At 59.1% G+C, this 27,765-nt stretch overlaps 1 protein-coding gene across 1 annotated transcript; it reads right to left on the reverse strand.

Annotated features, from left to right (window-relative positions):
• Positions 1-1,030: 1,030 nt before the first annotated feature.
• On the reverse strand, positions 1,031-27,406 carry SCN4A (sodium voltage-gated channel alpha subunit 4). The gene is made up of 24 exons (XM_032429555.1): positions 27,134-27,406; positions 26,925-27,043; positions 26,697-26,786; positions 26,285-26,413; positions 25,717-25,808; positions 23,590-23,886; positions 22,463-22,526; positions 22,080-22,221; positions 21,066-21,275; positions 20,347-20,500; positions 18,290-18,528; positions 16,371-16,544; positions 15,189-15,545; positions 10,644-11,123; positions 8,603-8,735; positions 7,787-7,941; positions 7,058-7,231; positions 6,818-6,940; positions 5,233-5,511; positions 4,924-4,977; positions 4,519-4,656; positions 3,902-4,006; positions 3,025-3,295; positions 1,031-2,256 (listed from the first exon to the last, which is right to left on the reverse strand). The coding sequence occupies exons 1-24, from the start codon at positions 27,404-27,406 to the stop codon at positions 1,031-1,033; spliced, it is 5,478 nt and encodes a 1,825-aa protein (XP_032285446.1).
• Between the last annotated feature and the right edge of the window lie 359 nt (positions 27,407-27,765).

Raw genomic sequence — 27,765 nt, forward strand, 5'->3', positions numbered from 1 at the left:
GGGAAGTTGGAAGGTTGGGCCTGAGCCAGGTGAGCTGTGCACGTCCCAGGGTTGAAATCTCTAACATGGGCTCGACGACAACACTCTTAGGACCACTTTGAGGAGGGGGAGAGAAGGATGAGGAGGGAGGAAGAGATGGGTGTGGTGGGGGATGAGGCTGGGTGAGGCTACAGAGAGCCCTGTGGTGCTAATCGGGGAGGGAGGGAACAGAAATCTACCTCCTGAGCTCCAGGGTCCCTGCCCCCGCCCCAGGTCTGGGCGCTCTGGCCAAGGAAGCCTCCCGTGCAGTGATGCGGCTGGCGGGACCCCACCTCTATCAACCCGCCATGCTTCCTAGAAGAAGACGGTTCTTGAGTGGACTCCTCCCTCTAGCTCTTCCCCCAGGGGCCAGCCAGGGAGCCAGGGGCTGCACAATGGACAAAGCGGGATGTGGTTTCAGGGGCCACAAGCCCTGCCAGATGCATCAGGATCCAGTGGCCAATCGGACTCGGGGAGCCACTTGTGGACCAGTGACTTTTCTCTTCTCCAGGAAATTCGTGAGCTGGCAGGACGAAGCTGTATCCCAGTCAGGGGAGGCTTGGCAGGCCCTGGGTCAGGTGTCCGCTCTCACTGAGTTAAGACATCTTTATCCGGGAGAGGCCTGGGGGGGCCTGTAGCCCTTAAGACTCTGGTGGCAGGACGACAGCTCATCCCTCCACTGTAGGCTGGCTCCTCCCCCGTGTAGGGGGCAGAGATCTCTGGTGTTCCAACCTCCCCCAAGAGGAGAGGCCCATGAGGGGGTAAGAGCAACTTGAAGTGAGAAACCAGGGAAGCAGGGGGGAGGTGGGGGGAGCCTCAGGCCCAGGGTGGAGCCTCCGAAGGCAATTCCCATTTTCCATGGCCTGGGTGTCAGCCCCAGCGTGGCCACAACCTGTCCCCGACAGGGAGCCGGTCAGCGGCAGACTCAAAGCCTGCTCCCTCAGCAAGCAGGCACCATGAGTGAGTTTTGGGGGGGCTGTGCCAGGCTCAGCTGGCGACCTCGCCGCTGCTACTAGACAAGAGACTCTTTGACCCCCGGGCGCACTGTCTGCCCCAGGGGTGGGGAGGGAGGGAGGGCAGCATCCGAGGGGCTCATGGGCGTGAGCCCAATGGCAGGTCCGGCGTCCCCTGTCCAGCCCCTTTCCTCACCCGTGCTCGGCACGCCGCTGTTCCCATTCCCGTGGCCGTACATCTTGCTCATGGTGGTGGCGATCAGGCCCTCCTTCTCCGGGCCACCGTCCCCACTACCGTCCTGCCTGTGGTGGTACATGTAGGACGCCTGCTTCACCGTGCGCTGGAGCAGGTGCCGGCGGTAGGCCCTCTGGATCTTGATGGCACACACCTCCTCGTGCTTCCTCTTGAGGGTGGTGGTGATGGGCTCGTAGGAGACCTTGGAGGGGTTGGCGGCCATGAACTTCTCCTCCATGGTCTCCTTGAGAGCGTCCATTTCCCCAGAGTCGCCCAGGACCTCCTTGGTGAGGGCAAAGAGGATGTCCAGGCAGTGGATTTTGTCCCCCGGCACCATGGGCAGGTCCAGCGTGATGAGCTTGATCTTGTTGGGCTTGGCGATCCTCAGCGGCTCCTGCAGGGTGTCCACGAAGTCTGAGAGGCGGCTGTAGGCAATGAACTGCGTGGCGTCGGGGTCGAACTTCTCCCATGTCTCGTAGAACATCTCGAAGTCGTCCTCGCCGAGGGGCTCGCTGCTCTCCTCGGTGGCCACGTTGAAGTTCTCCAGGATGATGGCGATGTACATGTTGACCACGATGAGGAAGGAGATGATGATGTAGCTGCAGAAGAAGCAGATGCCGATGGAGGGGTTGCCACAGTCACCCCTGACGCTGGTGCCCGGGTTCTCGAGTGTCGGGTCACAGTCGGGGGGCCCGCTGTTGAGGATCGGGTTGAGGAGCCCGTCCCAGCCAGCCGACGTGGTGATCTCGAAGAGGCAGATGATGCTGTTGCCAAAGGTCTCAAAGTTGAACATGTCATCGATGCCCGACTCCTTCTTGACGTAGGCAAAGTTGGACATGCCGAAGATGGAGTAGATAAACATGACCAGGAAGAGGAGGAGGCCGATGTTGAAGAGGGCTGGCAGGGACATCATGAGGGCAAAGAGCAGAGTCCGGATGCCCTTGGCCCCACGGATCAGCCGCAGGACACGCCCGATCCGGGCCAGGCGGATCACTCGGAACAGTGTGGGAGACACGAAGTATTTCTGGATCAGATCGGAGAGCGCGAGGCCTGCAGGGAGCAAGTGTGAGGAGCACTGTCCTTGGGGTAGGAGGCGGGGTCAGGGAGCGGGGGAGGGGGGCGCATGCAGGGCTCAAGGGGGCCTGGCCTGGTATGCTCCTCCCCAGAAGTGAGCAAGAGAAGCACAGTCCAAATGGCCTGACCCATGAGGCTGGGCTCCCCCAGGGTCCTGGGGCCAGGGGCTCTGCTCTGCCCTGACACAGCTGGAAGGAGGTGAGATATGCCCAAGCTGATGGGGTTCAGGGTAAGCCGACCCCCAAGGCTGTTTGTAGATGCCCCAGATGAGACAGAGAGGGAGGAAAGCTCTGTGTGTGACTCGGAGCGTGACTTGTTTGTGACTCAGTTTCCTCATCTGTAAAGCAGAGGTGGTAACAGTACCTACCTCCTGGGATAGCACAGTGTCAGGCAAATAGTAAATGGTCAGTAAATGGTGGTTAGTTGCTATCATGATTACACACGTCTGTGCGCTTCTGTGTGTATGGAGACTGGAACCATCTTCTGTCTTCCACTGGGCTCACGGGCACCCGAGTGTGCATCTACTGGTTTCTAGAAGTGTATTCGTGGGTGTGCAGGTGACAGACTGCCTGTGAGCCCGGCCCATGTGCCTTTTGTGCATTAAGTGTGAACTCCAGCTGCCTATGCCCATGTGTCCGTGTACATGCGTGTGTGAGCTTTCCAGGTGCAAGAGCAGGTGCGTGAACGCAAGGACGGGAGCGGCAGGCCTCCCTGAGTGAGTCTGCCCGGCCCGGCCCCGCTCACCCACGATGGACAGGATGACGACCACGAAGTCGAAGATGTTCCAGCCGACGGTGAAGTAATACTGGCGCAGGGCGAGCATCTTGAGCACGCACTCGCCGGTGAAGATGATGATGAAGACCATATTGATGTTGTACAGGATGTCCACTTTGAGTTGACTCTGGTCGTCCGTCTCCACCATCATGGTGACCATGTTGAGGCAGATCAGGATCATGATCGCGATGTCGAATGCCTGCTTGGTCACACAGTCATACACCATGCCCTGGATCTTGTTCTGCAGCGTGGGAGGGGTGCGGGGGTGCAGGTGGGTGGATTTTGGGGGGGCAGTGGTCAGGACCCACACAGGATGTGGACAGGCAGGAGACACAGGATGACACAACAGCATGAGAGAGAGAGACAGAGACGGCGGGGAGGAGGTGTTAGGGCTTGTGGTAGAGTCGGCCACGGCAGGGAGGGGAGACCCATCCGGACAAGCCATTCTGGGGGGTCCGTGGGCTTCCTCCTCACTCTAGGACGCTTCCTCCTCTCAAGGTCCCCTGGCAACCTCTCATCCTTCTCCCGAAGTCATTGCTCACTGGGGAGGGTGTCTGGACATCCTCTTCCTCCCACTTCCAGGGGCCCTTGCCCCAGAGGCCACCCGCTGAAGGGGTGGGCCGACACTGGGGGCGAACCAGCGACTGGGGTTTATCAGGTTGCTGCTGCCCTCCCATGCAGTGCCTCAGTGCTGTTACAAAGAAGCAAGCTCTCCAGCATGGGGACCCAGCCTCATGCCAGGGACACCACCTGGTGGGTGGAGGACAGCCTGCATTTTGCCCCCATGGGCCCCTTTGGGCAGAAGGTTCATCCAGGCTGCAGGAGGAGGGGCTCAGAGGGCCGGTACCTGGGGCCGGGGAATTGGCTTCTGAGGCTTCTTGGAGCCAAGCTTCTTCATGGCATTGTAGTATTTCTTCTGTTCCTCCGTCATGAAGATGTCTTTCCCTCCAAAGTATAGTAGGATGGTGTCTGTAAGGCCAGAGGCCCCTCTTCTTGGCCTCCAGGGCCTCCCCACCTCAGGCCCCACCCTTAAAGCAGCCCGCACCCCAGCAGGGGACCTGGAGGGGCCAGAGATGGGGGCTGAGGGAGGGAGGAAGGGGATGGGGGTCTGCGGGGTCCAGAGAAAGGAGGGAGGGGTGTGGGGTGACAGAGTCTGGAAGAGGACCAGCACCGGCTCATAGCCTGTTTGGGGCCAGACACTTGCCATCAGTATCTCGTTGGGTGCTCTGAATGACCCAGCTGGGTAGGGAGCATCAGCCTCGTTTCTTAACAAGGTAACCAAGGTTCACAGAGGCCTAGTCCCTCTCTCACGGTCGCCGGGGAGGGTCTGAGCCCGGGCTTGCTGCCTCAGTCATGCCACCAGCCACAGCACAGTAGCTGCTGAGGCAGCACGTGGGACTATCCCAAGGGACGGGCGAGCAAAGGAGGGAGGATGGAGCCCAGGGAAGGTGGGTGGATACTCATCTTCTTCTTCTGCTGGTTGAAGTTGTCGATGATGACGCCGATAAAGAGGTTGAGGGTGAAGAAGGACCCAAAGATGATGAAGATGACAAAATAGAGGTACATGTAGATGTTCACCTCATACTGGGGCTGTTCTTCCTTCTGCAGAGGCCACAGGACAGGACAGGCTGGGATGGGGTGGGATGGGGAGGTTGGGGGGGCATGTTGGCTGCCCTCTGTTCCCCATCTCACTGTGGGCAAGGAGGGCCTGGGGCCCAGAGGTGGGCCCTTCCACCCCCAGGTTGCCGAGTTTGGGGGCTTCTGAGGAGGTGGCGTGGGGCTGGGGCTGGGCAGAATTGCCACTGTGTCTCTGGTTGCGTCCTCTCCCCGGGCTCACTCACCGGCCGCGTCTCGGTGAGGCCCACTCACCTCCCGGGAGTCCACGGCCGCATACATGATGTCCATCCAGCCCTTGAAGGTGGCCTGGGAGAGTGTGGTTGGGTGTGAGGAGAGGGGCTGCTTGCCGTTTCCACCATCCATGAGTCTCCCTCCTCACCCCAGCCTGGTCCTCCCCAGGGCCCCATGGGGCAGGCGTCACACAGAGACCAGAGAGGTCTAGATACTACCCAGCACTGGGAGCAGGTGGGGGCCTCCTAACAAGGAGTAACGGTGGGTTCAGGTACAACACGAATCTGGGAGCGCTCCCAGTTTTGTGCGAGGGCAGCAGGTCACACTTACCACCTGCAGGAGGGAGAGGTAGCCTAGACCCACGTTGTCATAGTTGACTTTGACGTTGAGCCAGCGGACCTGGCCCGTGTGCATCAGGCTCTCACACTCGGACTTGTTGTTGACCTCGGAGATGTCAAACCTCTCAGAGGTGGTGGTGTTGATGCAGTAATAGAATTTGCCAGCAAACAGGTTGACACCCATGATGCTGAAGATGAGCCAGAAGATGAGGCAGACAAGCAGCACATTCATGATGGAGGGGATGGCTCCCAAGAGGGCATTCACTACCACCTGGGGGGCGGGGGGGAGGGGTCATTCCCAGGTCTTTACCCAGGCCCCTTTGGGACAGGGCTCCCCACCTACACTAACCAGGGCACCAGACAGGGCTGGGCATTGTTATTCAGGGAAGGCTTCCTGGAGGAGGGTCACTCTGAGCCAGGCCTGGGGAGAAGTCTGCTGGGCTCCATGTTGGGGGGTGGGGGTGGGGAAGTGAGGAGTAGGGTTGGGGGTGCTGCTGGCCTATGGTTGAAGAGAGCTCTCTGCTTGGCTGGAGCCATCAGCCCAGAGTCGGGGCACTAGGCTTCTCTGGAAGCAGCTTGGCCACGGGTCACTAGGCAGGAGACAAACACTCCTACCTCGGCCCCCATAGGAAACTCAGCCCCTGTGACCCAGCCCCCTGCTCATCTGCTCCCAGTATTAGAGACACAGAGACCGAAAAGAAGCCATCGGGGGTCTTCAAAGCGGCAGGACCCTGTGCCCCACTCCCCAGCCCTGGCCACACAGGCCAGCTGCACTCTGTCAGGCCGGGCCAAATTTGAGAATTGTCCTTTTTCAAGGAGATGCTGTTTCATGACCTCCAGACAAGAGTGGGTGGCACAGACCTGGTAATGCCCGGGGTAGCTCTATTCTTGGCTGGGGCACCAACCAGCTGCATGGGCAGGTCATTTCCCCTGGGGGAGGAGGGGTCCCTGGTTCTGGGGGCAGGAGGACCCAGCATTGGCTGGCCCCTTGCATGAACAGGAGGGAGCCCCTCCGGCTGAGTGCCCTGTTGGCTTGTGACCAGCTGTCCCTCCAAGTGGGTCTTGTTCCCAACAGACCTCTCTTGGCTGGGGAAGTCCCAATTGTCTCAGCCAAAGCTTCTATTATTTACTGTCACTTCTGTTCTCAAGGGCCTGAGGGAAGGGTGGGCAGGCTCAGAGGCCAGGCACAGGACCCACCGACTCACCCAGGTCTCAGAGCCCTGGCGGCCCTGGTGTGAGGCTGGGGAGGGATGCCTATACACCCATCGACCTGCCTCCCTTCCTCCCCCCCTGCCCCCGTGCCCTCACAGCTCCCCCCTGGGAGCTGATGCAGCCTCTGCTGTCCCCCAGCGGTGGCAGGGAGGAGCTCCGGAGGGGCTGAGGGCCGGAAGGGGCCCTTGGGTGGTGTGGGAGGATGTCTGGGGGCCCTCAGATCTGGCCTTCAGCGGGGCCCAGAGTCTGAGACCTCTCCTCCCCCCGTGGTGGCTGGAGTACAGACCTGCGCCCCCTGCACCTTGCTCTGCGGTGGCTGCTCCCCCAATCCCTAGCCCTCCTCAGAGCCCCCCCTCGGCACCCACCCTCATGCCCTCAAATCGGGACAGCGCCCTCAGGGGACGCAGGGCCCGCAGCGTCCGCAGGGATTTGATGGGACCCAGCTCCGAGTAGCCCAGCCAGTTGGCCACCAGACTGATGATGGAGACCTGCAGAGGGAGGGTGGGCTGGTCAGGGCAGGAAGGGCCTCAAGGCCAGGGCTTTCTAAGCCCCTTGGCCTCAGGGCCACCTCTGGATCTGGCTCACATCCCCCGGGGCAGACTCACATCCACAATGAGGAAGTCGAGCCAGCACCAGGCATTGGTGAAGTACACCTTGAAGCCGTAGGCCACCCACTTGAGCAGCATCTCCAGGATGAAGATGTAGGTGAAGACCTTGTCCGCGTACTCCAGGATGGTGCGGATGACTCGCCGCTGCTCGATGTAGATGTCCTCAAAGGCCTGGGGACGCCAGCATGGCCGGGGGTGGCTGGGGCCCGGGAGGCCGGGGCAGCAACCACGTCCCCCACCCTGCCTGCTGCTGGGGCTTTCCAGGGGTCTGGCACTGGGTCCAGGCCAGGGGCAGGCTGTTGGCTTCTCCCAGACTCCCCAGGGCCCACGGGTGCCAGACCCCTGGGGAGAAACCCCTCAGCAGCCCTTCCCCATGGGTGACAGTCATCTGCTTGGGGGCCAGCACCATGACACATCTTCAACCCTGACCGCCCCCCACCCAAGCAACTCAACAACTCAACATTCCCAGGGCCTTCCCACTTCTGCCCTGGCTGGCACCTATCACTGGGGGTGCACACAGAGTGGGACCCCACCTGTCGCTTTAAGAAAATGAACATTTTCTACATCATATCCTGCAACCACAAGTGAGTCCATTTAGGATTCTCTGGGGTCCAGACTGCCCGGGCCTTGTCCCTCCCATGATGTGGGAAGGAGGGAGCCTGGGAGGGCCTCCTTTGGGCCTGGCACCCGCCTCTGCCCACGCCCGTCCCCCAGGGCGGTGCTTACCAAGGCTCCGCTGCTGAGCAGGATCATGAACACGATGAAGGTCTCGAACCAGTTGTGCTCGACAATCTTGAAGCAGGCCCTGCGGAGCGTCCACCACATCTTCCCACGGCCCTGGGAGATGTCCACGTAGAGGATAGGGCAGCGTTGCACGCAGGCTGGGGGAGGGAAGGGGCAAGGGCACCACATCACAGGACTGGGGACTGCCTCAGGACGTGCAGCCAGCGTGTGCCCACCGCCTTCCCGGGGATCGGCTGATCCCATCCTCCCCACCTCTCCCTGGTGGCCTTCATGCTGCCCAGCCCAGGCCCTGGGGGCAACAGTGTGTCTGCAGGGCTCTCTCCTGAAGGGCTGGGCTGGCCTCTCTCTGCAGATGAAGCCGAGGAGGGTAACGGTCTTAGAGCAGCCGTTCCCAAGCACTGGCCATCCCCAAGCACCGGGTCACACTCAGGGCCCCGTGGGGATTCCGCACGGCAGTCCTCAGGGGCCGGTGTGCACCCACCGCACACGCTTGAGGCTCAGGGGGTCAGGGGCTGGGAGGCACCCGGGCTCTGGCGCCCCTCCCTGGGGCTGTATCTCCCCCAGGCTGTGTCAGGGCAGGGCAGCATGTTGGTGTGTGTGTGGGGGGACGGGAAGTTCTGCATGCTTTCGGTGATGCACATGATCTTGAGATGTCCTCGAGGAGGCACTTGGCTGGGGCTGGGCCAGGGCTGTTGCGCCCCAAAAGCCCTGGCCTGGTCTGTCCCTTCCAGGGGCTGCTGGGCTGGGGGAGGCACCAGGTGAGGTGGTGGGGGTACACGCACATGGGCTCGCCCTCACCCTCCGTGAAGCACTCCTCAGGCTGCTCCCCATCGGGGTTCTCTTCAGCCTGCTCCTCGGGGTCCTCCTCGGGGGGCTTATAGTCGGCCGTACTGCACACGGAGGAGTTCCCATCGGGGGGCTGCGGTGGCTTCTGCAGGGGACCACGGGGTCACGTGAGCCCTGGGTCCTCCCACCAGGTGAACCAGCAGAGGTCAGGATGGGAGACCAGATGGGAGAGGAGAAAGAGGGGGTGGAGCTGACCTACTCATTCATTCATCATTCATTCATTCCCTGAGCCCTGGATTCTGGAGCCAGCACTGCGGACTTTGCAGGAGAACCACAGTGACCAAGGCAGCTATGGTTCTGCCCTCGCGGGGCTTCGATTTGGAGCAGGGCAGGCCGAGGCCTGGGAAGGGATGTGAGGACACAAGGAGGCAGGTGAGGGCCTCAGGTGAGGGAGGAGGCTGGGGGTGGCTGAGCTGGCCTGGGGGTCCTGGGAAGCGTGGGGTGGGGGCAGCGGAGGGGTAAGAGGCCTGAAGGGACTTTTGAGGGAGCATGAAAGGGGTCAGAATGGAGCCAGGGCTGCCATAGCCCGCAGGGGATGGTGTGCAATGTCAAGTTCTGAGCCTTCCCATGCCCAGGGGCTGCTGGGCTGAGGAGCCCAGAAGGAATGGAAAACTTTCCCCTGCAGAAGCTCCAGCCTGGGGCCAAGGAAACCCGATGGGAGTGGGGCAGGGTGGGTAGGCTGGGGCTCTGGACTGGCCAGGCCTCCCCCACCTCAGCTGGTGCTGTCCCAAGTCAGGTTCCTGGCCCTAGTCCCCCTCCTCAAGGGGACCCCTTCATGGCTGGAGTTGAGGTCCCTGAAGGGGAAGATGGAGAGGACAGCTTGGGGGGCAGCCTCTGGATCCAGAATGGTCACCAGAAAATTACGGAGGTCCCCTTGTGCCCAGCTGACAGAAAGGGAAACCGAGGCAGGCATTAGGTCAGCCAGGGCACCCACTAAGCCACTTGCCCAGCCTGTGTGTCCCAACTCCCACAGTCCCCCTTGGAGCCTTGTTTGCCCCCCTGAGAGTCCCCAGAGCCTTGGCCCTGGGTGCTCTCCAGCCCTCCCCCACCTCCACTCCTCATACCGAGGTCGGTGCCACATTTCCCTGGGTATTTATAGCTTGGCAGGCACTCGGCCCCCTGGTAAGTCAGCGTGACACATATCTGGGGGGGAATAAGGAGTCAAGAGCTTTCAGAGCAGAGTTCTTTGAGACTCCAGTGCCCAGCCAGGCCCAGGGCCGATAGGGTGGAGATGGACGGGGGCCCTGCCTTACCTGAGGTGCTAGTCCTTCTTCTGCCAGAGCTGGAGGATGGGCTTTGGGGCCCAGAGTCCGCTCCCCTGAGAGGCTCAGGCAAGGTCCCGGCCTCAGCCTGAGCTTCTGGGGGTGACTACTAGTGCCTCTGTCACCCTTGCAGGGAAGGGGCGGGAGGAGGGGGCGTCTCCTGTGTGGGTGGGTCAGGGCTACTGCTGAGATGCCCAGCTCTGCTCTCCTTGTACCCAACCCCTTTGGCCCCCCAAATCCCTCCACCTCTCAGAGTCCCCAGCCCAGGCCCAGCACTTTGGCCCACACTGGGAGGTTGGGACCAGCCCCAGTGGGATAGTGGGAGCGACTTCAAGTTCAGAGGGGGGTTAAGAGAGGCCTCTTGGGTCCCCACCCTGGAGCTAGCGTGCCACAGGTAGGAAGATCCTGTCCAAGAGCACCACCTGCTGGTGAGCAGGAACCCAGGTGGAGGTGCGGAGCCAGAGCGAAGGGACACTGGGGAAGGACAGGCAGGGCCCGTCGGAATAATAATCGTCAGTCACCATGCACAGAGAGCCTGCTATGTGCTTACACACAGCATCTCACCTGATGCTCCTGACCATGCTCTGAGGTAGGTGCCATTACCCCAATTTTACAGATGGAGAAACTGAGTCTCAGAGAGCATTTATGACTTCTCTAGGGTCACGCAAAAATTTGAAGCCATGTCTATCTGACCCCTGGCCCCCTCGAGCCAGGTCCTGTGATGGGCTCACCTTGCCATCCTCAGGCTCTGAGAAAGTGTCGGTCTCCTCCTCCGTTGGCATCTCCAGGTCGGACTCCTCGGAGGCGATGGGCACGTGAATGGTCAGGTAGGGGTTGTTGATGAAGTTGAGGTGGTCCAGCTCGATGCTGGGGGGAGAGCCGTCAACCAGGCCCACGTGGTTCAGGATGTGATTGTCCTTCTTCAGGTCCTTGTCGCCCTCATCGGGCGGCGGCTCCTTCTTCTCGTCCTCTGGGGCACTCTCCCCAGCCTCCCCGGGCTCCCCGGGCTCCCCAAGGCTGAGCATAATTTCCCTGGGGCTCAGGATCTTGCCATGCAGCAGTCCCAGGAGAAAGGCTTTGGCAAAGCCAATGCCCCACTTGATCCGCCCAATGGCGATCTGCAGGTTGTTCATCTCGCCATCCTCATCTGAGGAGGCCAGGCTGTCAGCACTGAAGGAGCTCAACAGCAGGGCCAAGAAGAGGTTCAGGACCTGGGGAACAGGGGTTGGGAGGAACCTCAGCTCAGCCTCGGGGGCCCCCCCAAGGGTGCCACCTTCAGCCAGCGCCAGGGGCCTCAGGTCTCCAGATCAGACCTACCACATGTGGGGCATCTGAAAGGCTATCACCTACTGGGATCCTCACAACTGCTCGGGGAGGTGAGGAGTGTTACTATCACCCCCACTTTGCAGAAAAAGAAGTAGAGCCTTAGGCACATGATAGGAGTCTGCAAGACCATGGCAGAGGCAGGGTTTGGGGAGGCCCACTGGGTGACAGGGGCTCTTTCCAGGACTCTGTCTTCCACCTCCACTGTTGGGGAAGGCAGAACAAAGAACAGGGCTCCCGTCTTTGAGTTTCCAGGACTTATTGGGACCCTGAATCAGCTGAGCCTTCTTTTCCTGTCTGTTAATAGAGCCTGTGCTCCCCGGTGCTCAGATGCATGTACCCTATTGCTCTGGGAAGGGCATACCCTACTGCTATTCACCCCCTGTTCTCTCCCCGGGATTCCCTGCTCCACCTGGTTTTCTTCCCATTTCCCTACTGAAAGACTTAGGAGGTTACTGGTCTACCCCTCCAGTCTCCAGCCTTATTTTCCAGAGGCAGATGTTTGCTGAGCCTCTCCCATTGTGGTGTCAGGGAGCTCCAACCTAGTAGAGACAGACGTTTGATCAGATACAATGCAGTGGGTTTGCATGGCAGTAGACACTGGGGTGCACATGCTGCTTGGCCTTGAACCCCAGTTTACTAGCGATGTGTCCTGAGGCAAATCATATCGCTGCTCTGTGCCTCCGTTTCCTCATGGGTATAATGGGGATGATTCCAGTACCCACCTCCTTGCATTGTTGTGAGGATTAAAAGATCAATATAAGGAGCACACAGTAGGCACTCAAAACATGTTGGCTGTTATGTGTGCAAGGACAGAAGGTACAAGGTACAGGAAAGAGTACGATTAACTCTGAGGCCAGCTCAGCATTTTATTAATAAGGAAACTGAGTCCCAGAGAGGTAGAGGGACGTGCCCTATGACATCCAGCACAATCAGGACTAGAATCCAGGTGTCCAGTCATTGCATAACTTTAGAGGATATCATTCATTTAGACTACAATGTGAATGGCAGCCCCAGAGGTTGTACAGTACGGTGGCTGTACCTTCCACCAGGGAACGAGGAGGAAGGTGAAGCCCAGCTGGGGTGGGGGGTCCTGGCACCTCTCAGCCAGAGGCAGGGCCAGGTCTTACTCTGGGGACCTTGGGACAGGGCTGGGTGTGTGAGTGGACATGAAGGAGTAGGGGAGCCTATACGTGTCCACCTTTGACCAACTTCTCTATGTGCCTCTCGCAGCCTGGCTTCTACCGGGGGTCCTCCAAGGTCTTTTTACCATCGCCTTACCTACCATGTTAGCATAATGTCTTTAAAGTGTGTGTGTATCTATATATACACCCTGGGGGAGAAGGTGCTGGGGGGATTCCTCCCCATCTCTCTGCCCCCTAGCTACTTTTCTGCCTTTGCCCCCAACCAATATTTATTGGTCTTTCTTTCCCTTTGTCGGGGGTGGCGGTGGGGAGAGGCATCCAGTTGCCAGAAACACATCTGAGATGGGAATTAACTGCTCTCTGGGTCAGCAGGGTTTGCACACGGCTCCTGCCTGGGACAGAAATAGCTGTCTCAGGCAAGGCGTAGGGAGGAGGCCTGGAGGGAAGGGGGATGGACATCATGTTCCCCCAGGGGCTCTGAGGGGTGGGTTACCTACGCCCTTGTCATTTCCTCTTCTTCATAGTAACCCAGGGGAAGTGCCCAAGTGCCACATGCAGGGGACATGGGGCCCCACACTCCTTGGCAGGATGCCTCAGTGCCCTCTGGCAGACACCAGCTTCCGTGAGGCCTGGGCTGGGGGGGCAGTGGGCGGGGACAGCACCCAAGGAGCTGCCAGTGCCGCCTCCCCGGGCTGCTCCAGTCCTTCTGAGCAAAGCAAGAGAGCAGAGCGGCAGAGCTGGGCTGGGAAGGAGTAGCAGCGGTGTGTGTGTGTGTGCGCGCGCGCGTGTGTGTGCACACGCGTGTGCATGTGTGTGGGGGGAGTGACACACATGTGTGACAGGCACACAGAGGCAGTGGAGGGGTTCCAGACTCTGGAGCCAGACTGCTTGGGTTCCAATCCTGTGCAGGTTACTAGCTTCCTGCCCTGAGCCTTGGCTTCCTCATCTACAAACCAGAGAAGAAACAGCACGTCGCGGTCAGGCGGTGGTGAGCATCGGGAGATGGATACACAGAAAGCTCTCAGAACGCTGGACAAACGCACAGAGAGGTCAACTGTCGCCGTTGTTACTGCTCCTGATGACACCGTCGTTCTCACCCCCGCTGCTATTAGTGATGCTGTTACTGGCGTGACGCAGACCCAGGTTCTAGCCCGGGCTCAGTCTCACCCTCGCTGTGTGGTTCGGGGCAGGGGCTCCTCGGAGCACGGCGCGGACCTGACCTCCCTCCCAGGGTTGGGAGAGCATTAGGGATAACGCATGTAAAGCCCTTTGCGCAGGGACGGGCGCAGGGCAGGAGCCCAGTCCTTGCGGAGGGTGGGGTGACACCTAAGGTGAGGACCTGAACCGTCACTTTCCACCCCGCCCCCTGGCCCCGGCCTTGTAGACCAAGTGCTTTGCTGAGTGCTCAGACCACACGCTGAAGGGGGTCACCACCATTACCATCCCCATTTTCCTCATGAGAAAAATTAAGGCCAGAGAGAGGTTAAATAACGTCTCAAGTTTTCCCGGTCAGTAAGTGGCAAAACAGGGGCTTGCAATGCTTTTGAGTTTACACACGTACAGATGGAAACCCACCGCAGACCTTTATAGTCATGCTGGGCCCTTAAACTTACCTTCTACTCAGAGCTACCTACCCACCCCTATCCCGCCCCAAAGTTCTGCTGGGGCATCTTCTTTCTCTCTCCCCAGGCCCCAGGCCCTCTCCCAGGGACAGCCAGCTGGGGTTCTCCTGCCTAGCTGTCCCTGGGGGCTCAGGACCTCATCCCAGGGTCTCTTCCTCAGTGGAGGTGACACCCCTCCCCTCCAGCCGACTCCGACCCCCAGCCGGAGCTCAGCGATATCTGAGAAGCGCTGACCCAGCAGCCTAAGGATTCCACCGGCCTTTGCGGAACGTGGGGACGTGCGTCTTCCCAGCCACCACCCCCCCCCGCCCCGTTGCTCAGGGCAGCGTCGGCCACGGCAGGGGGCAGCTGGGCACAGGGCTCCTGGCAGAAGTGTCACCCACCCTGAGCAGGGCAGGAGTTGTGGGCATCAGGATGTGGAGACACGCCACCCCGGGCCCCAGCGACAGAAATGCTGGTCAGCATGATGGCGGCCTGCACCCCTGCTCCTCATGGGCCCCCCTGCGGCTCCTCCCCTGCACCAGCCCCACAGGGAAGCCCTGAGCCACAGAAGGCGGTAGGATGAAAGCAGTTTATGCCATCTCCCCTCTCCCGGGGCCCAATTCCAGGAACGGAGGAGGGTGAGAGGGTGAGAGAGAGACAGGAGGCTGGGGAGTTCTGATGCCAACCCCGCATGCCGCCTTCCCGCACCCAGCTGACCACAGCGCAGTCGCTTGTTCAAGGTCACACAGAGCTGGGCCTGGAACGTGGGTCTGTCTGACTCCAGTTATCATGTTACTTTGCCCCAAACACTAGGTTTCAATGGTACTACTCACAGCGTCATCTCTGGACCAGCGACAGCTGCGTTGGTTAGAAATGCAGAGTCCCAGGCCCTGGCCCCCAAGCTGCTGAATCAGACTCTGCGGACGTGGGGCCAGGAATCTATCTGGGTTTTAAGAAACTCCCAGGTGCTTCTTAAGCAGGTTAAAATTGGAGAGCCCCTGGTTTAAACCATATAAAATTGCCCTTTTGGGTGGGGGAAGTAGAATACGTTACAGTATCAGTGATTTCATCCAGTTTAACCACATGGGGCAAAGGCCCTTGAAGGACAGCCCAATTTAAAGGACATAACTGAATGCACATGTTTCGGACGCTTGGGTTTCCTGGCGGTGGGGGCGGGGGGAGCCACCCAGCCGGCCTAACTCACCACTAGGTTGCCGATGACCATGACCATGAGGAAGACTGTGAGGCACATGGCCTGGCCGGCCACCTCCATGCAGTCCCACATGGTCTCGATCCACTCCCCGCACAGGATGCGGAAGACGATGAGGAAGGAGTGGAAGAAGTCGTGCATGTGCCAACGGGGCAGGCTGCAGTCGGCTGCAATCTTGCACACGCACTCCTTGTAGCTCTTGCCAAACAGCTGCATGCCCACGACGGCGAAGATGAACACGATGATGGCCAGCACCAGCGTCAGGTTGCCCAGAGCGCCCACTGAGTTGCCGATGATCTTGATGAGCATGTTCAGCGTTGGCCACGACTTGGCCAGCTTGAAGACCCGCAGCTGCAGGGCAGGGGGAGGGTAGGGGCCAAGCAGGGTCCAATGAGGTGCAGGCCCCCCTCCTCCAAAGAGGCCCAGCCTCCCCCTCCCACCACCCGGTCCAACCCGAGGGAGCCCCATCCTTAGGAGAAAGAACTCTCCAGAACAACTCAAATCCCTGCCCCATGAGTGATCTGAGGCCTCAGCCTTCCTCTCTTGTTAAATGGGAATACTCCTATCTGACCACCTCATCCTCTTTCTGTGTTCAAAAGAAATAGAGTCCTTATATCTTAAAGATACAGACTGAAGTATTTTACAAGTGACATTGTATGTCAGGATTTGCTTTAACATGCTTCCCCCCCATAAAAAGTAGGGGACAGATGGAATAAGAACTACAGAATGTTGATGGCTGTTGGAGTGGGTGATAGGTACACAGAGGTTCAGTATACTTTATATGTTTGTGGATGAATGACAGGTCCCATAATAAAGTTTAAAAAAAAAAAAAAGTGTTCCTATGGGGTGGTGGAAAGGATACTAAACCGGACTCCTGATTCCACTACTAATGAGCTTCCTGAGCCCCAGCCTTCAGGTCTGCAACATGGTGCCTTCTCCACTGTCACCCAAGGTCACTAAGGAGTCAAGCCCAAATGTCAGCTCCCAGGGCTCTCATTTTGGCCCCCGGCCGCCCTATGTGATAAGGGAGGGGGCTCTCTTCCTCCCCATTTCCAGTAAGGAAGGTTCTCAGTGGTGGAGTGGCATGCACAAGTGGCTTCCTGGCGATCCCTCCCCCCATCTTCCTGCGTACCCCCACCCCGCCCCTCCTCAACCTGGCCCCTGGGCCTCACGCACCAGTCGGAAGGAGCGGAGCACGGACAGCCCTTGCACGTTGGCCAGGCCCAGTTCCACCAGGCTGAGGGTGACGATGATACTGTCGAAGATGTTCCAGCCCTGCTGGAAGTACTCGTAGGGGTCCATGGCGATGAGCTTCAGTACCATCTCTGCTGTGAAGATGCCGGTGAAGACCTGCAGGGTGGGGGGCGCCCCACATCACAGAGCCTCAGGGAGCACAGGGCCTTGGGAGTCGCCCCCCCAACTCCCACCTCCTGGCAGAGCCCTGAGTGGGGTCAAGCAGTGGTACCCGCGGCCCACACGTGTGCGTGCGTGGGTGGAATGGCCCTGCCCCAGGGCACAGTGGGTACCACCCTGAGGGAGGCCTGAACCCATCCGCTTCTGGCCTTGTGCCCATGGGCCAGTCATTCACTTCTTGGGGGCCTCCCCCCAGTCATAATATTTAGCACTCATACAGCCCTTTGCGGTTCACGTGATGACCTCACTGGAATGCCAATTTCTACGTAGTTGGGAGTGATGGTCACTTGTCCCAGAGATGAGAACGTTGAGACTCTGAGAGTAAGCGGCAAGTGCTTGCTCACGCCACCCATATGGGAATGAGTCAGACCTCAAACCCGGGTCTTGGGGTGCTTAATTCAGTCTTCCTGTCTCTACACCCTACCCTCTCTACCCTGAATGGCAGAACTCAGCAAACCTTGGTGGACTCAGAAGTCTAGGGTAGGGGCCAAAAGGGGGCAAGATCAGGGATCCAGGAGAAGGCCAGAGCTGCCCTCCACAAACCGGGCGCAGGGGTGTAAGGGCTTCCTAGCTTCTGAAAGCTCCCTGGGCACAGCCCCCCTCCTGCCGGGCACCAGCTGCCCTGGTCCACAGCTTGCCCGGGCACATGCTGAACCCCGCCCAGGAGCTGTCCCTGGCCATAGCAGGTGCCCAGACGGCAGCAGAGTGCGGGCAGGGGTGGGCAGGCGGTGGGCAGGTGGCATGCTGGGCCCATCACGCACAGCCCGGCAGCTGCACTGTGAGTCCAGAGCACACGCTTGCCCCTCCAGCCCAGCCTGGCATGGCTGCCTTAGACATCTCCATGGGATAGAAGTGCCTGCCTCACAGGCTGGGAGTCCAGGGTCTGATGCCCACACCACCCATATTGTCCTCATCCTGCTGCAGGCCCCCAAATCTTATTCTCCTTGGGCTCTCCTCACCCTCAGGGTGGTGGGGGGAGCATCTGGCCCATTTGCCATCTGGAAACATTTCTAAGGGAATGGGGAAGGGCAGGGCAGGGCTGGAGGATGAGGTGGCTTTTTCCCTTTGTCAGGCTCCACGGGGCTGGAAACGAGGTGATAATGCTCCTAATGGGCAGGGATAAGCAGGCGGATCAGTGCATGTCAACAATAGCTGGGCAGGAAAGGCCGCCGCCCAGAGCTGGCCTGGCCACGCTCGAGAAATGGTAGTGGGCAGGGCGCTGGGGTTGGGGGACTATGCCCAGGGGGCCTATTGGGCCTGGGTGCCCAGGGCTATATGCCCCCACTTTCAGGTCCCTTGGTCCCTCTTAGGCCCACATCAACCTCTGAAAGTGGAGACCTGTCACCCATGCCCCCACTCCCCCACCTCTGCCTCCAGGGCATGGCCTGGACCCCAGACCCCCTGAGTCCTAATTTTAAAATGTCTAGCACCTCATTCCCATTCTCTCTGCCTCCAAATACCCTAAAACCCAAATTCCACATCCCATGGGCCACCCCATGTACCTCCCGTGTATCTCAACTCCTGCCCCCCATATACTGGGAGAGAATAAGCCCAGCTTGTCCCCATACGCCCCCCAATAGTGCCCCGTATTTCCGCACAGCCCAGATGGCCCCATAGGGCCCTGTGGCCCTTCTCTCTCCTGTCCTGCCTGGGAGTGACACCTCTCCCTGTCCCCGCCCTACCAGGTTGCCCACGGTGAGCACGTTGTCAAACTGCTCTGTCATGGGGTAATGCTCCATGGCCATGAAGAGGGTGTTGAGCACAATGCAGATGGTAATGCCCAAGTCCACGAAGGGGTCCATGACAATCAGGTGGATGATGTTCTTGAACTTCATCCATGGGGTGCAGCAGTTCCATATGAGCACTTTGTGGGCACACTTGTACCACCACGGTGGGCACTTCTGGTGGGCCTCTTCCAGCTCTGGGAGTAGGGTAGAAACACACCCGCTGAGGACCCCCACCCCCACCCCAAGTGTCCTCCATCCCTGACCCAGATCTTAGGTCCCACCTTCCAGGCCTGCCCCTTGAGCTCCACATCTCAAACCATCCCCTCAGCCAAGCCTACTTCAAGCCCCCCTCTGGGGGGTGGGGGGTGTCACCCTCAAGACCTGCCCCCGGAGGCCCCGCCCACATGCCCCAACCCACCCCAGTGTCCCACCCTCAAACCCCCGCCCCCTCAGCCAGCCCTACCTGTAATCCCTTCTCTTAATGCCCCACCTCAGGCTGGGCCTTCTTGGCACACCTCACAAAGCCCGCCCTTTAGTGACTCCCACCCTCTGCCCGTGGTCCCGGGGCTGTGATCCTGGCTCGGGAGACCCCTGATCTCTGGCTGGGCCCGAGGGTCTGCAGGGAGAGGTGGGAGGCCACCGCAGAGGGTTGGGCCCTGTTCCACTTGCTGCTGGCCAATGCCATTCAGAGCAGACCAAGGATCCCCCTGAGGCCTCTCCCTCCCATTGCCAGCAAAGGTGACCCCTCCACACTGTCCCCAGCCCGTCTGTCCTTTCCCATCAGAGGGGCTTTCTGGAAACATCGCCTATTCTTGCCACCCCAGCTCTAGAGTCCTGGGGCTCTGTCAGGCCCATGGATAAAGCTGCCCTTCCTGCTGGCCTGTGGGAGTCCGCAGCCTCGGCGTGATCTTATTTCATCACCACCAGAAATTTATGAGACAAGTGCTATCAGTGACCCCCCATTTCATAGATGAGGAGAGAGTCAGGGGCCGTCCCATGGAGATCTGGGTTCAAGTGCAGGATTGGAACACCCCAGGAAATTAGCTAATTGGACCTCGCAAAGGCTGCAGATTCTAGTCTGATAGTAACAGCCCCACCCCCAAGCTGGTGACCCCCAAGTCACTGCAGGTGATTCAAACAGTGTCTGACACCCAAAACTTCTCACAGCAGTCCCAGCCAGGGCAGCGTTGAGTGACCTCCTCGGCCAGTGACACTGAGTACCCCCTGCGGCATTCTCTGGCAGGGCACAGACCCCTGGATGCCTGTCATATGAGGTGGGATGAGAAGGTGTCCTCCAGAGGTCTCCAAAGTCCTCTAGGCCCTCCCAGTCCTTCCTGGCACAAGGAAGGGGAGGAGGACCTGAGAAGGGGACCAGATCTCTTCCATGTCAGATTTCCTTCTTCCTTTGCTTCCTCCTCCCCTTCTCCTCCCTCCTATTTCCCTCCCTCCCCCCTTTCCTCTCATCCATCCACACACCCATGTCTCTTCCCATTCACTGATCTTTCAGCCCATCCATCCATCCATCCATCCATCCATCCGTGTTTGTGTCTATCCACCCTGTCCTTGTTACCTTATCCTGTTCTTTCCCTGGCACTTGTAGGGCAGTATGGGGATTTGGGGGAATCTGGGACTCTACCTGGGCAGAGTTTGACCTTTGACCTTTAACTTCTGTCCAGAAGACATTTGAGGAGCAGGATTTCCAGTTTCCAGAACACTGGGCCTTCCTGGTTAGTATGATCCTCCTGTCCTTCCCCATTGCCTTGGCAGCCCCCGAGGTCCTCCCCCGGAAGCCCCCAGTTCCCATAGCAGCCTGGCCTTGCAGCCAGACCTGGGCCGGGCTAAGCCAGGATTATATTTCTCATGGCCATTTCTTCGATACCTATATTAAGTTACTGTCCTTCCGAAGCTGGGCCCAGCCAGGCCCCACCTGCCCGCCCCCCGCACAGGAGCCCGAGTGGCCTGATGGGCAGGACAAGCAGAGTAGGATGTCCAGAGGGGTGTCAAGCACTCACCTTCCATAGCGTCTGAGATAGCGCTGTCTGCACTGCAGCTCTGCCGGGGGGGCCCCTTCTCCCCCAGCGATGTGTCTAGGCTGCCGTTGCAGTCTTTGCCGTGGGCTGGGTCCCCATCTGCCTCCCCGCCTTCCAGAGCCTGGGCAGGCTTGACCTGTGGATCAGCAAGGGTGGTAGGCACGGAGTCCATCTCAGAGCCCGGTGGATGGACTAATGGACTCTCAGAGCTTCTTTCCAAGTCCTGAGCCTGGTGCGGTTTGGGGGGCGACCTCGGGGGTGATGGGATTGACAGGGTAGGGACCAAAGTGACTGAAGACCTTCATCCCTGAAGACCCACAGCTCTCGGAAGCCCGGACTGACCCTACACTCCAGGAGGTGGTGAGGAAATGGGCGGCTTCACGCCGGGGCCTCCCCAGGACCCACCTCTCCCTCAGCATGGGCCCATATCCCACCCAGAGAGAATCACAAGACCATAGGTATTTGAGCTGGAAGGTCACTTCAGGTTTAACTACTCCAGATGCCTTGTTGTTTATAGGGACACTGAGGCACAGAGCTGCAGATTACTCTTTCTACTGCCTGGATGCCTCCCATCCCCGCAAAGCCCCCAGCCTGGGGCCTTGTGCTCACCCTGCCTTGCAGCCCCTACCCCATGACTCTCCCTCACCCTCAGCCTGCCCGGGAGAACCCAGGCTGAGGGCCTCCTCTCCCTGAGTCCAGACCTTCCCCAGCTCCTCCTGCTGCTTTTTGAATTTCTCCAGCATCTGCTGAAACTCTTCTTCTTTCTCCTGATCCTCGGCCAGGGTGGCCTCGTTCTGCTCTGCATACGCCATGGCCACCACCGCCAGGATCAGGTTAATGAGGTAGAAGGAGCCCAGGAAAATGATGACCACGAAGAAGATCATGTAGGTCTTGCCAGCAGCTCGAAGGGTCTGGGAGGAGGGGGAGAGGGAGAGGGAGCGTCCCATGGCCCCCTGCCTGCTTTCACCCACCACCCCTCTCCACACACCCACTGCCCAGATAGGTAGACAGGGAGGGTCGCTCACAGAGCCTGGCGATTTGAGGACCTTGAGGCAGGGGATAGCCACCCTCGGCAGGCTAAGCCACATTCTGGGGAGCTTCAAAATATACACTTGGGACCCAGACTTTCCTGGTCTCCTGGCTCAGAGAGCCCTGAGGACCTGAGACAGACATCTTGAGATCAGAGAGCCAGGATAAAAGAAAATAAAAAAAAAAAAGTGGTCAACACGGGCTTTGGGGTCAACTTGAATCCTACCGTTGCTACCGTGCCTGGCATCTAATAAGAGCTCAACAAATAATAGTTGCCATTATTATTATTATCATTAATATCATCAGTGTTAGAAACATTACCAGGGACCAGAAGACACTGCGGCTCCCGACGCAACCTGCCTACCATGCAAACAGTAGACGCTAAATAATTGTGTAGGGGCAGGGTTGAATTTCTAAGCTACCCTACTGGTTGCTGTGAGGCCTGGGGGGTCTGTGCCAGGCCCAGATCTCAGCGCTTAAGGCGAAGGTGGCAAAGGAAGAGAAGGCTGTGGCCAGATGTGGGCAGGTCCCCAGTGTCAGAGGCCTCCGAGAAGCTGTCTGCAGGGGCGCTGAGGGGCGTCTCAGGGAGGAGGGGGCCTTGTGACAGGTCCGGCCACGCCCTGAGGAGGCTGTGGGGCTGGGGCCAGGTGGCGGTGGGGCTGCGAGCAGGGCGGGGGCAGTCGTACCAGCTGGAAGAGGTTCTCCCAGTAGTCCTGGGTCATGAGGCGGAAGAGGGCCAGGAAGGCCCAGCTGAACGTGTCGTAGCTGGTGTAGCCGTAGTTGGGGTTCCGCCCGGCCTTCATACACTCGTAACCCTCGGGGCAGTGCCTGTGGGTAAAACGGGCTGCTGGCTTTCGGGAGGGGACAGAACTCCAGCCGAGCAAAAGATGGGGGGAATCCCAAGAGGAAAAATCCTATAGTTCTGTCCACGTCCCCCAAACAGGGAAGGGTTCCATTCACGTCCACGGGTTTTCCTTACCTTCCCCTCCACCCCACGTCCTTGTCCCTAGTCAGCTCCCGGCTCCTGACACCCCTGGGACACCTCTTCCCAGCCCCCCGTATCACTCACCCAGCATCGCTGCTGTTCCCACAGAGCAGGGCGTCATTGGCACCCTCCAGGAAATAGAAGTTCCCTTTGGGAGTCAGAGGCCACAAAGGAGACGTGTCACCCACGTGGACACACTGTGGACGCTCGCACTCACTGCACGCCTGGGGGCACATCTGTGTGCACCACATGCACCGAATGGAGGCTCTCTGGCTGCCCCTGTCCCTCCTTTAAGGTCTCTGGGTAGATGCACTCCAGGGAGCTCAGCTGCAAGCCGTGTCAGCTCAGTGCCTCGGGTGTGTGGCTGGGCGGTCCGGACGCAGCAGGGGCACAGAGAGCCGGCCGGCCAGTGTGTGCGCTTGCACGCGGCTACCGCACGTCTGCGTGGGACGCCCGACTGAGGGGTGAGCAGGTGGGGGGAGAGCTGGAATCCAGGGGCCAGGTTGAAGAAGGGGTACCTTTTCCTAATTAGCCAGAAGGCCTTGTATGGACTAACGGTGGCTGCGTGAAAACGTGTGGCTTGTGTGTGTGCCTGTGGAGTATGGGGTGTGACCAGGTGAGTCCATGGGTGGCGGGTGGTGGCCCTGCCAGGGTGCCAGGAGGTCATGTTATGGGGGAAAATAAGGGATGTGTCGGTTAGGGAATGGGGACGATGGGCCGCTGCTTTTCATAGGGAAAGCCGGAGGATTTTCAAAGTCATGGGGCATTCATTGTCACGCTCACCCTTTGAGAAAGGCATTTTTTTGTTAAAGATTTTATTTATTTTTTTGAGAAAGAGGGCGCGTGCACGGGAGCATGCATGAGCAGAGGGGAGGGGGAGGGATAGAGTGGCAGACAGAGGGGTAGAAGCGGACTCCCTGCTGAGCAGGGAACCCCATGCGGGACTCGATCCCAGGACCCTGGGATCATGACCTGAGCCGAAGGCAGACGCTTCACCGACTGAGCCACCCAGGCGCCCGAGAAAGGCACTGTTGCCTCAGTTTTACAGGTGAGGGTTCTGAGGGTTAGGGAGACCAAGTGACTTGTCAGAGGTTCCCCAAGCTGGTAAGCGATGGATTTAAGCTTCGGTGCCCCCTGCTGCTTATCCCGTGTGAGGGGCTGCCCTAGGGGCTGGGACAGATCCCCCTGGCCTCCCCAGCCTGCGCTCTTACCTTCATCACTGATGTAGGCATCCCAGTCAAAGGTCGAGTTGCTGGCCCAGCTCTCATGGCTGTTCCATGTGTCGTTGCCGTTCCACGTGTCGTTGCCGTACCACATGTCGTTGCCATACCACGTGGTGTTGGTGTCATTGAAGGGCGGGGGCCAGCGCACGCACTTCTGCCGCAGGTTTCCCATGAAGAGCTGCAGCCCCACCAGCGCAAAGACACTCAGGCAGAAGACGGTGAGGATCATCACGTCCGACAGCTTTTTCACGGACTGGATCAGGGCCCCCACAATCGTCTTCAGCCCTGACCAGAGGGAGGGTGAGGGTAGGGGATTCGCAGGGTGAGAGCTCCCTCTCCTATCCCCTCAAGCCTTTCCTACACATCTCCTTCAAGACTTGATATATGAGGGGCACCACTTCCCTGAAGCCTCCCCAAATGAGCCCACCCCTCTCCCATCTCATCCTTGATGTGGAGCCTTTGAATGGCCACAGAATCTCGGCCACTAGAAGAGTAAGCTATAAGGACTTTCCAGGTTGTTGCCTGACTTGTAGAGTAACACACAGGCCCATGGTGGAGTTGAATGTCACCAGGTCAACACTCCCAAACTGTGTTCTACACAACACTGATCTCCCCAGCTGTGCCCTTAAAAGAAGGGATTCGATAAATGTTTGGGAAAGGCTCAGTTCTAGATTCCGCTCTTGGAGCATGACTGTAGATTAGCCTATCAAAGGCTCTGACAAGTCCTGCAGAAACAAACACACACTTTAATACCACATTTTCTTAACTTACTTGACAACAGAACTCTTTTTCTTATAATGCCTATTAACACCCAAGGAACAGCAGCTCTGGACTGAGCTGGAGATCTTATTGCAACCTGCCCCTTTGGACAGACAAAGGCATAGAAACTCTTAAAGACTTCCAGGGATGGATTCCCATTATTTATGGAAGAGCTGTAACTTTCTTTGGGCCTAATCAGAGTGTCTCTCCCTTCCATATCAGTTCATTTCCTTTCCTTTTTTTTTAAGGTTTTATTTATTTATTTGACAGAGAGAGACATAGTGAGAGAGGGAACACAAGCAGGGGGAGTGGATGAGGGAGAATCAGGCTTCCCACCGAGCAGGGAGCCCAATGTGGGGCTCGATCCCAGGACCCTGGGACCATGACCTGAGCCGAAGCAGACACTTAACTGACAGAGCCACCCAGGCACCCCAGTTCATTTCCTTTTCTTATCCTGATGTGGAAAACAGGGGCTCAGCAGCTGCCTTATCAAAACCCTCCAAGCTGGGAGGATGCTGGAAGCGTGGTGTTGAGGACCGTGGCCTTCACTCAGTGGCCAGAGAGCAGTATGGCCTTCAGAAAGCACTTCCTCCCCCAGGGCCTGTCAGGGTGTCACCTTCCTCAGCCACAGTTTGAGGGCATGGGACTAGGGGAAAAATGGTACTTTCTAGCACTCAGACCTAATCCCCCTCCTCCCAGGGCCCATCTCTTTTCAGACCGTCTTTCTCTCCTTTCGTGAACCTTGTCCGGTTTCTCCACATGCTTTTTTGAGGATCTGGGTTTTCAGGATTCTATTTATTTCATGCTTCTTGCTGCATTACTTTGGAATTGCCCTGGCCTGATTGCTCAGTGGGTATGTGGCACGTTCCTTATTGAGCCCTCGGGGCCGGCACGTTCCATCACTCATTCCCTTTGTCTCTCTCGGGTGGAGTTCTCTGCTCTGCCCAGTCTGCTCATTTTATTTAACACACATCCATGCACATTTAATCCTCGTAACAGCCCAATGAGTGGGACTATTATTATGCACATTTTATAGAGGAGGAAACTGAGTCATAGGCAGGTTGAACCACTTGCCCGAAGTCCAAGTTAGGAAGTGGTGGAGATGAGACTTGAGCTCAGGAAGTCTGGCTCAGAGTCTGTGCTCTAACCACCTTGCTGTGCTGCCTCTCGGATGCCCAGCCTCCAGCCCCTGCTCCTCCCTGGCCATGGGGCCCCCCCAACTGTGTCCAGGTTTTGGTGTGAGAGTGTTGTGACCCTGGGTCAGGCTCCTGGACCTGAGTGTCAGGTTCCAGGCCTGGGCATTGGTGGGGGGAGGCCCGCTGGCTCAGGCAGAGGGTCCCTGCACCTTCCCAGTACCTGGGATGACCGTGATGGTTTTCAGGGCCCGCAGCACCCGGAAGGTTCTCAGGGCTGAGATGTTGCCCAAGTCCACAAACTCCGTCAGGTACCTGGGCAGGGGGGTTGGGGTGAAGGCTGTGTCAGAGTCGGGAGTGGATGTGAGGGCAGAAATCACAGCTTCTCTAGGCCCGGAATGAGGATTGCTGAGGAATCCTTGTGGTTGGGGTAACCACAGGGGTTGGGGGGGAAGGTCAGGTCAGACCCCCCAAGGTTCCTCTTGGGTCCTGAGAGCTGGGGAAGACAGTGCAGGAGTTTTCCTGGGCGTGGGGGTGGCAAGGGTAGAGGCCTGTGGGATTGGGGCCCAGCCCTGTCGCCTGTGGCTGTACACGGCGTGTGGAGGCTCACGGAGGGGGCATCAGGAGAGCCTCCCCGCCAGACCCCAGCAATGGCAGCTCGCCGCACACCTGCCCGTCACCCCCACAGTCCGCCCCTCCCCGAGGGTCAGCCCACTCAGCTGCCCTCTTTGAGGCCTGGCCCCCTTCCCTCACCCTCCTCCACCTCAGGATGCCCTCCAGGCCCTGCTCACGCCATGGTGATGACGCTGAAGTCCAGCCAGTTCCAGGGGTCCCGGAGGAATGTGAAGTTGTCAATGCAGAAGCCCCGGGCCAGCATCTTGATGAGGGACTCAAAGGTATAGATCCCCGTGAATGTGTACCTGGTCGGGAGAGTGTGCCCAGGGCCAGGGGTGGTGAGGATGGACCTCCCAGGAGGGAGGTCACAATAATGAAATATGCCACCCGGGGGGTTGAGGATATTGATGAGAGTGACAGTGTGCACCACCCTAGGGTCTTACGGTGTTGATGGGGGGGACAGTTGCAGTGGGTGTCTTCCTGGAAGTGCCACTTGGGGCATCCTTGGGGTGCAGACCCCTGGGGTGGGCTGTGTCCCAGACCGGGGCGGGGTGGGGGGAGGGGGCCTCCGAGAAGGAGGAGACTTACTCCACATGCTTGGACCAGGAAGGCGGGTTGCTCATGGTCATGAACACACAGTTGGTCAGGATGGTGATCATGATGAACATGCTGAACAGCGTCAGGAGGAGGGTCAAGGAAAGTGAGGGAGCAGGTGGGGAGGGGAGGTGGGCGGAGGGCCTCCTCGCCTACAGCACCTGGCTTTGCCCGCCCCTAACCCCTTCTTGCCCCTGCACTCGCCCCACTTGGGCAGGATATGAGTGGATGAGCACTTTGATGGCGCAGCGTCTGATGATGCTGAAGGGGCTCAGCATGTAGAGGGCGGGCGTAGCAGAGAAGCGGAAGATGGCCTTGCCCTTGTTAAGGACGATGAAGGTCTGTGGCAGAGAGAGTGCTGTGAGGTCTAGGGACAGGCAGACAGACGGATGATGGACAGGCAGGGAGAAGAAACCCTACCGGGCCCAGACCTTCTTGTCGCTGTAGTAGGGGTCCAGGTCCTCCAGGGGGATGCCGATGACCTCCGGTGGGGGGTCCCCGTAGATGAGGGGCAGGTTCTTGCCGGCCTCCAGGTCGCTGCGCGGCTTTCTTTCAGACTCCTCGATCTCCATCTGCTTGTTCCGCTGCTGCCGGGCCTCCTCCTCCTGCACCCGCCGCTCTATGGCTGCCAGGGACTCCCGGGTGAAGGGGCGCAGGCTCTCAGGGCCCAGAGGCACCAGGGTGGGCAGAGATGAGCTGGCCATTCTCGCATCCTGGGCTCGGCGGCTGGGAGGGTGGCAGGTCGCCGGGGCGGCTGCAGTGTGCCGCCCCCCACGTGCTTGGCGGCTCCCCCGCCCTGGGCCTGCTGTCTGCTACTCACCTCCTGCCTGCCCCGGGGCCAGGCCGGGGGGGTCAGCGCGCAAGGCCTGTCGGGACTGGGAGCTGTGCCTGCAGGGCCTGGGTGCTGGACACAAGAGCATCACCCCCGGGCCTGCACCACACTCTCCCCAGCAGGGGGTTGGCTGCCCTTGGGACCCACAGCAAACCCACCAGGTCCTCTTCGGTGCTGGGGACTTGGGGCGAACGCCCCAGTGCCCTCCACCGCTTCCTGGGCCCAAGCTCC

The sequence above is a fragment of the Phoca vitulina genome, unplaced genomic scaffold (assembly GCF_004348235.1).
Source record: "Phoca vitulina isolate PV1807 unplaced genomic scaffold, GSC_HSeal_1.0 scaffold41, whole genome shotgun sequence".
In the NCBI taxonomy this organism is placed as follows: Eukaryota; Metazoa; Chordata; class Mammalia; order Carnivora; family Phocidae; genus Phoca; species Phoca vitulina.